The sequence below is a fragment of the Anopheles marshallii genome, chromosome 3 (genome assembly GCF_943734725.1).
Source record: "Anopheles marshallii chromosome 3, idAnoMarsDA_429_01, whole genome shotgun sequence".
NCBI classification, from domain to species: domain Eukaryota; kingdom Metazoa; phylum Arthropoda; class Insecta; order Diptera; family Culicidae; genus Anopheles; species Anopheles marshallii.
Genome location: NC_071327.1, coordinates 19,263,086 through 19,272,500, shown reverse-complemented (window position 1 = coordinate 19,272,500; position 9,415 = coordinate 19,263,086). Strand labels below are relative to the sequence as shown.

The window sequence follows — 9,415 nt, the reverse complement described above, 5'->3', positions numbered from 1 at the left end:
TATACACACACACACACACACAGAGCGAGAACCGAACGTATAACTGCACACCTTGAAGGGAAAGAAGCGGCCTACGTTAGAAGAGAAAAGGGTGTGGTGAGAAGGCAAATTAAATACAGCAGCCGGGATATTAAACACAGAATGCGGCGAACGCCAGGATCCCCCCAACCAACCCCCACCCGCCCCGTTTCTGGCGTGGAGCTGGTGTGCAGTGTGCGGTTAGTAGTGAGAAGGAATTTCTTTTCTTGTTACAAATAAATTTTAAATCGGAAACAATTATAAAACAAAACGAGGGAAAAAAACAAATGATCATAATAGGAACAAAGCCACGACACATAGTTGTAAGTTAGTAATTTCGAGCGAACGTTAGTAGTAGCTTTTCCGACTGATCGAACAAACGGAAAACGTTGGCCGATTGTTTTCGCGTACTTGGATAATCTCTCTCTCTTCCTCTTCTTGACGTAACGACCTACTAGATCATGCCTGTCATTTCTAGCTTACTAGACTTCTTTGTACCACGTAGCCGAATAGTCAATCCTTGCTACGGGGTATTTGGTCCGGATGGGATTTTGGTCCGGGCCGTTCGTGTGAAGACCGGCACCGCTACCATCATGCCACCGGGCCGCCGGTTCGAATTAATGTTACAAGCATAGTTTGCCGTTTGTTCGTCGTCTTGCTCTACGGTTAGTTATCGACCCACTAGCTACTATATTCCACATCCAGATACAGATATACGAATGCAGCCAACGGATATACGGCAAAGTAAGGTAGAAACGATTCGTAAACAGAGGAAACGTATCCAAAACTCATTAGCAAAAGTATACGGAACGGAAGATGAAACAATACGAACAAACAAACAAACAAACAAAAAACACACGCACATCGAAATCGGAATCGGAATACAGATTCGACATCAACGGAAACCACATACAAAACGAAAGAGATAAAGTAAATCTGTGTCATACCAGGTGTTGGGGGTGTGCTACCTCGTGATGGTTCCGCACCTGGTACTCCAGATGCTCCTAAATTACCGCTAGATGATGATCCCTTACTTGTATATAGCTTGGATGAGCGGGCCGCCGATGCCTGGGAAACGAGGAACGAGATCAGTGAATGCACCCGCTGGCAGTTCTGCAATTCAACGGCACTTACCTGCATTCGTATGTGTTCTAGCTTAACGGGACTGGGAATGAATCCCACTTCACAGCCTTCTTTAACCAGTCGCCCAATCCACCAATTATTGTCGTATTTCTCCTGCAACGGACAACGAAGATCATTCAGGTCGTGGTTCCGATCGAAGAAGCGCTGATAGAGATGTTGATCGGCAGGAAAAAATGCTTACCTTGATATGAAGAAAATCTCCCACCTCGAACGATACTGCACTGCCGTGCACCGGCGAATCGTCATCCAAACTGCCATCGTACGAAACATTCGTCCTCACAGCAAATGCAACAGGTTTACTCTGGTCCGGTGGGTGGGCAAAAAGACACATTATACGGGGGTGTTTTTGTTTCCGGGGGGTAAGGTAACGCGGTTAAGGGTGTGGTGATTTACTTACCCTCGCTTTTTCCAACTGACCCAGCGCCTGACGTTCCTTCTCTCGCCGAAGCGATTCCTTTTCCTCGTCTAGCGACAGATCGGACGATGGTTGAGAATAGTTGGAATCCGCTGAACCCTGTAATGGCCGCGACGGGGGAGAGGCACAACAGAAGAAGGAAAAGCGTCAATCGATTTTGCACAGTGACAACCAGCATTGCCGGGGCCGGTCGGTCACAACGCAACCCCTGCAAACCATTCTACTAATCGCAATCGGAACGCAACTGCACAACGCAAATATATGAACCGCTCTTTGCTTTGCTATCTTGTCTATGGATAAATATAGGGCTAGCCACTAGCCTAGGATGGGGCTTAAATGTGTTAAGTGTCTATCTACAGCAGCAGAGCAGCCCGCCGACTCGAGTGTAGATCAATCCCTTGTACACACACACACCTACACGGCCAGGCATAAGACGGGAACCGTGGACCTACAATGCTGCATCAAGTCTACATTCAGGCGCTAGTCTAGTTGACGCTTCGCTCACTTGTTTCCGCTTCCAGCGAGTTTTGTCCCGCACCAAAGGAGGCGTTGGTGGGAAGAAAATTGCGACGCATGGTGCCCGTGTGGAGAGTGGATTGTTTGTTATGGAGACTATTTTTAGCTACCAACAAAATGGCGACATCGGCGAGACTAAACTACGCAGGAAGCAGAGATCAGAAATCGGTGCCCTTTCCTTACTTCGGCACGGTGTTCACGGTTGGATGATGCAGTGTGTCCGTGGGATGGGGAGTGCGATTATAATATTTTCCTTATTTGCGTCGACACGAGACAGGGCAGTATTGAGGAAGTATTGACAGTTTCCAGCGCGTGTGTGCTCCCTAGCGCAAGAAACATTTCTTAAGCCCTCTAGCGTTAAATTTGTTTTAGGAACGTTTTATTACCGGTGTCAACGATGATAAAACGGCTTCAGGACGTGAACGTTAAAATATCATTTTTTTAACCTCAAGAAAGTTGTATTCTACTGTTATACAAACTACTAATATTATTTTGTGATGTTTCAACTCTTTTTTGCTTGAACTTTTCGAACATTGTCTACATTTGTATTCTCGTGATTCAAGCATACGATCGCTTCATGGGAAATGTGTAAGACAGTGTTAGACGTAAGCAGATATTCCAATCCGGCGGATATCCTTGGGACGCAGATTGTTAAAATAGTTATTGTATATGAACATATTACAGTTTTACAGTCTACCTCTCAACCCAGTTGAAGATTTTACATCTGAAGATCAGATCAGATCTTGCACCAGGTGAGAGCAACAATAAGATTGTTTAAGGATTTACTCATCCCTAAGAATAAAGAGAAGAAGCGTTGTTTACTATTGTTTACATTTTTTGACAGTTCCTGCTATCGTATGCTGGATGTCAGCCTGAGATTTATTCATCTACATTAGTGATTTCTACAAGTGGTAAAGTTTTTCAGCGATTTAAACACATAGTCGTTGAAGATCTAGAACCGATCTCAAGGTTATGAAGTTCAAGTATCAAGAAGATCTTAACAATTCTTAACAATTATTACGATTAAACTGTATTGTTGTAGTTTCGTTTTTATCAAACTAAATTGTCTATCTTGTTTTTAGTGATATTAGAGAGGACAAGACAGAGACTGTAAGATTACAGTTTAAGAATTCCTTTAGTTCAAAATAACTCTTCGTGGCTAAAGTTTGGTCAATTTTGTTGTGGTTTGTAATGTACAAAATGCAAAGTATAAAGTAATTGCAAAAAGCAAAAAAAAAAAATAGCAAGAGAAAGACTGATTTTTCTTTAAAATACCTATATTGATAAAGCCTAGTCTTTAGATATCTCGGCTTCCAGAGATGCCAAAATGAAAATTATGACCAAACCCTTTATTTTGGGATTAAAACTCTTAAGATGTACATAATTGATTAAATAAGTGTGTTATCCACATTGATAATTTCCTCAACATATAGCGTGGTCCTTAACAAAATGGCTGAGACAAACTTGCGGCAATTGAATAATTGGCAATTATATTTTGGCACAATAATGATGGAGCAATTAATAATAGCACATTATTGCAGTGCCGCATCATATTTAAAAGTATCCTTGATGCTTTTGTTGTTGGACATAAATTCAATCTTGGTTTGAACTGTTGTTCATCTCTTTTATTGGCACAACAAGCTCAAGAGGCCAAAACTTGCCCATTTGTGACATTCATTGACTTTATTTACCATCCGCTGGATAGTCTGTCCAGCGTACGGGGGATGGATCTGGATGGGATTTTAGACCGGTCCTATTGTGTGAACCCTGTCAGCCAAATTTCGTCAAATAACCTATAAGTCACCCTGAATTCATCGGGAAATTAAAGGGTAAATTCAGTTCTAGCAGTCGTTAATTTATCCTTTCATGTAGTTTAGACATGTGTATTTTGGCACGTTGAGGCATGCTCTACTTCCTTTAATTTACCGTATAATTAAACAATAAATGAAGGAAAAATCCTTCACTAAACATGCACCACGGTAAGAGAAAATTTTGTAAAACGTTTTAAAATCATTTTAAATGCATAAATTGCATAAAAAATCTGGTTTAACTCATGAATTCTGGGACGCCAGAGTACTGGCTGTACAATTCCCGATCGAATGGTACAGCCTAATTAAGGAAACTGCTCAAATGGAATGGTGTTTGACTGGGTATCATATAGTTAAATGGGCGAATATAGTTGACTTTTCACTCAAGAATATTTTTATGTCAAGAAATTATTCAATAGAATAACATACTCAAGAATATTTTTATGTCAAGAAATGGTTTTTTGGGAACAGTTTTAACAGCATTCTGTAGAATAAGTCCTCTCAGATTAAGTAGCGAAGTAGATCATTCAAGAAATACAAATCTCAAATTAATGTCACAACTAGACCGATATTGGAGACAGCGTTACCGGGGGTAGTGTCTTAGTGGAGTAACAAATTATGCTTTTTAAGCTTTTTGAGGATTATAGAAAAAATTGAGCCAAAGAATTTCTGTATCGAATACATACCATTTTTATATAAACCCCAAGAAATGATGATCAAAAAAATTTAATTGAATATTCCAAATCAAATACACTCTAAATTACTTCATTACTACAACGCATTCCACCCCTTGGAATGAAAGTTTGTTTGTTTTGGAGTTCACTACGACTCAAAACTACCAACAAAGAGAGTGATTTCTCGACCACTGCAGTACATCTGCACGTGCCTTTGTTACCTTCCGTGCTGGTGTGCAGCTGTTGCACACCGTCCCCACTATACGTTTGGTATTGCGCCCAATCGTCCCCCTTTTTTGCCAAGCAAAAAACACCCTTTACAACGGGGCCCGAGTAAAGCCTCACCGTACGCTGGGGCGCGTTCGGTTGTGTGCGAGTGCTAGTATTTGTGGCAAGTTGTTCGTGCTCTTTGTTTTTTTTTTGTTTCTGTTGGACCCCGTAGCCTCGCGCACAAGTAGTGTTGTTCCTCCCGCCGGGGGTGGGTTGCCTCGGTCGCTTTATTTGCATCCGCGTGTATGCATTACCACGAGGTTCGCTGGGCTCTGCTCTGCGCTGGGGGTTCATAAATTTTAGAATATATTAAACGATGACAAAATTTATTGCAACATTTTACTGCAGAAATTTATTTTCACCCCCCCGACACAACCCTTTCGCGTACGTCACCTTCGTCACCTCGGGGTCTCCATTGTTCCACCGGGCGGGAACGCTAACACAGGGTTACTGGGGACCAAGCCCCAGCAAAGGAGGCCGCACAAAGCAGGGAACAGGATAATTTCGCTGAACGTATTATATGTTAGTTCTTTCCGTACCGGTTTAGGGAAAACATGCGAAGGACTAAACTTGGGTGGACAATAGCAAAAAAAAAAAATGGTAAACTTGTGCGCCAAACACTGCAGGTGCATGGTGCAATCAGGCGCATTGCAATTGCCCTCGGTCCCCAAAACCAACAGCTGGTGAGCCGAGGGAAGAGGGATGGTGGGATGGAGGATGGGAAACAAAATCCCTCCCGAAGGGGATTGCGCTTTAGCGCCACTACCGGAAGTTGATACCCTGCGACCCGCTTCCGATGATGGTTATTATGGAGTTCACATTACGGCATATGGGAAGAAATTGTTTGTGACAGAGGGAGAGCGAGAGAGAAAGGTGAGTGTAGAACTAAGGGCAAAGGGGGACCAACTAAACATAACATGCCAAGGTGTATGACAAAGTGACGGTGCACACAACGGTCACAACGAGAGGCACAAAAAGAAAAATCGGAGAGCAAGAACTTGGCTTTCGCCATGCCGGGACTGCTTTCTTACCCCCTCCCCAAAAAAAAGCTTCCCCCTATTTCTTTGGTACGACACCGGAAGAAACAACATAACAACCGTTTCGGAAACCACTTTCATTGTCGTCGGTGAGGTTGAGCTGTGTTTGTTTGTGTTGCAAGAAGGGGTTTTGCGAGCGTTCGTGATGATAAAAACAGCACCGCCAACCCAAAACCGAGCAATGCTGTGAGTGTGCTGATTTTGATTTCCTCCCTGTCCCTCCCCCCATCTTTCCATCGCTTCATACAGCGGTGAAAAACCCCCGGCAAGCATTGGGACACGAACCACACGGTCACAACCTTCGGGATGGTGGATATTTTCGGGGTTCCACAATTCGCCCCGTAATTGGATTTCCTGTGTCTTCCTTCCGGGGGCCATTCTGTCTTGCCAGGCCGGAAGGGAGTTGAACTGTGCTGGATGACACCAGGTGAATGGCTTTCCGAGTGCCTCATACCCGTAATGGAATGCACTTTCGTGGTTTGGCGCTTGGTGGCTTGAGCCTGCCGTGGCATAATTTTAGGGCAAGGATCTTAACGTCATGAGACCTTATCAAATACCACCCTCATTCGGAAGGGGAAAAAAACATTCGATTAAGGGTCGAGCAATGGGAGGTTTTCAATTTATCATTTTGTACCCGTTTATTGGTGCGGCTCTTTCCCAACTCCACGTTCGGAAAATGATATGTGGCACGGTACTTGGCAGTTCTATTTCTGAGGCAACGCTGAGGCCATCTAATTATCTCACAGAAAAACCCTCCTCCCCCAGAATAATTCCAATTGAGAGCGACGGAATGCAAATCGAATCGAAACCGAATTCGGGTTCCGCCATTTCGTTTGTGCAATGAAGTTGTCGGCCCGTTGTCCGGACCGATTTTTAAGGGGGACTGACAAGCGCTTAAATAGGTCTGCTTCACCTTGTCGAAGCCAATTTCCCGCTAGTTGAATATTGGGTTGGATAATTACAGATTTTGCTCCCCATCCACGTGGATTAGACGTGAAATGCGCACCGCGTCGGTTGCAGTTTGTGAATTTTTGGAATTGGGAACGAAAATAACTTATCCTCCCGACCGTAGCAAGACGTTGGACCGTGCACGCTTGGACCATTTCCATAAACAAGCGAGTTGACAACGAGTTGACTTGCTGTCACGGGCTGTCAATGCTTTTGCGGGATGGTAACGTGCTGGCTAATGGTGGTGACAGGCTGATTCACACAAATTGCCTTAAAATAACTCGGGGGCGTACATGATGAAGTTAGAGCACACGGATCTTATTTTAGCGACACACACACACACTCGTGAGAGCCTTCATCGTCGCATAGTTTTTGAGGTTATTTATACATCTGATGTGCATTTGAAAGTGTTTCAATAATAATTAGAGCACTGGAATGGACTGTCTGTTCATTATAGGCGTTGCACAACTTGGAACTCCAGCGCTGGTAATAGCACGGGGAAAGATAAAATTACACCCTTCTGCCGCTGATATTGAGCTATTTTCTGCCCGGGGAAGTGCCCCCATCCACCGAACTAACCTGCGTAAAGAGCTTGTTGTAGCCGGCACTCTGAAACGATGTGTAGCCCAACCCGAGACCGATGCCGCGGGACTCCCGATGCCCCCCGGACACGGATGGGGCATCCGATGAGGCTCGCTGAACCATGGGCCGCTCAGGCCGCCAATCTTCTTCTAGACCGGATATTTTCGGTGCTATTCCGGTGGCGGTCGCGTTGGCTAGCGTGCTGCTCCAATCCGATCCGGCGTTGCTTTGACGGTGTGGAATCGGGCGCGCTCGGGCGTTTGCGTTTGTCCGGGGCGTCCCGTTCGCTCGCAGCTGGGATCAGCTGGGAACGTGTCTACAGCATGAGCGAACCGCACCGAACCGTTCGACGTGTGCTGAGGCACGCGAACCGACCGACCATTCAGTTGTGGGTGTTGTGTTTATGTTTATCACCTACAAACCTTATCACTTGTAACCTTTGTTTTTCTTTTTTTTTTGTCTCAGGCAAAATATTCACTTGATCACTTAACTACAGCACCAGCACACACACACCAAAAAGGGGAAGAACAACACTAAATGGTGATGCGCACAGACAGATGATGCTGGTTTACGTTGGCCCAAAACCTTGACATCATGCTTTCACCATCACCTGTATGCTGAACCGCGAAAAGCACGTAGCGGAACGATTAAAGAACGTTAAGAAATTGCTCATGTTTGTGTAAACAAAATGTCAATCAACGGTTTCCATTCCAATGCCGGATGCACGAAGCACTTGGGCCACAGTTTGGGTAGAAATAAACATAAAAACGGCCCTTCCGCAAACCCCGAACCGGTGGTTTTGTTCACTTCGCGAGCAAAACTACGCGTGCAGCTGTTCTGCTGTTCTGCCCAACGTTCCTCACTCGCCGGAATGCGAAACTGAAGGTTTGCGATCGACGACGGCGGTGTATTCTGGTAGAAGAAGGCTCAGATGGTTGGCAAGAATGTTCACACTTGACTGTTTCATTCGCCTGCTGAGAGAGCGCGACACGTTCATGCGGATGGATGAATAGCTCACAAGTGTGCGTTCGTGAGAAGTGAGTTGCTGTGAGGAAAATTCCTTGGGTGAGAGAGAGAAAGTGAGCTCCGTAATCAACCAAAACACAATCCCGATATGAAAGCTACCATTAAAGGGGCGGTTATGGTGCGCTGTATTCCGCATTCCACACACTGGCGCAAAAACACACGCACACACTAGCGCGGTGACTTTGAAGCAGCGCGTACACTAAGGCAAAGACAGTGAGAGATACCCGAGAGATCTTCGATCTCATCGCTCACATGAATATCACCGAAGTGGAAAATGAAGCATGAGGGTATTTGAAGGAATTCTTCAACAAAATTATATCCAAAAGCGTTACATTGATGGTGCTTTTTCTTCTTGAACTAAATTGGGTGAGCAATTCAATAGTTTTGTGAGTCATCTATCCACTCGTATGGCAACAATAGCGATCCAGCTGGCAAATCTCCCTCGGAAGACAGTTGATTCTCACCGTTCAGTTACGAAAGATGAAAAACGACTCATCTCATATCTTACGCATGCACTCTCTCTCTCACACACATAAACTCTCTCACTCTCTCAGCTCGCAACAATCTCCTGCTTCTATCTCAGCAGTATTATTCCATTTTCCTCCGTGTTCAGTGTGTCCCTCCTTTTCCTTCGCACACCAAACCAACCGTCTCTCGCGCTGCCGTGCGGTCTCAGTTTTCCTCAGCCACCAGCACTCGCAGTCCATTTTTCATCGGTTTTTATAAACAATCCGACTATTTTTGGAAACTTTTCCCGTTCGCCCCCAGACGGAGCGGATACGCACTGAATCGGAAGAAAAAGATTGATTTCGGTTCTGAGGGGCGATTTGAACAGTAACTGTCTGCCTAGTTGACCTCATTAGCCGCTGTCCACAGCTATCTGCATACGATTGTTTCAAATCGGGTGCGTGTATTTCGTTCACAAACTTTTCGGTACACTTTTAAACGCTTATGTAAATAAAGGCAACCGCACGGAAC

The 9,415-nt window shown here is 44.8% G+C and overlaps 1 protein-coding gene across 1 annotated transcript in view; it reads right to left on the bottom strand.

Moving 5' to 3' along the window:
• Positions 1-7,534, bottom strand: part of LOC128715397 (voltage-dependent L-type calcium channel subunit beta-1) — a 15,760-nt gene extending 8,226 nt beyond the window's left edge. The window contains exons 1-5 of the mRNA XM_053810290.1: positions 7,409-7,534; positions 1,559-1,675; positions 1,343-1,462; positions 1,153-1,254; positions 966-1,086 (exon numbers count right to left, since the gene is read on the bottom strand). Coding sequence (XP_053666265.1) covers positions 966-1,086; positions 1,153-1,254; positions 1,343-1,462; positions 1,559-1,675; positions 7,409-7,534 — 586 coding nt within the window. The remainder of the gene's footprint in view (positions 1-965; positions 1,087-1,152; positions 1,255-1,342; positions 1,463-1,558; positions 1,676-7,408) is intronic.
• Between the last annotated feature and the right edge of the window lie 1,881 nt (positions 7,535-9,415).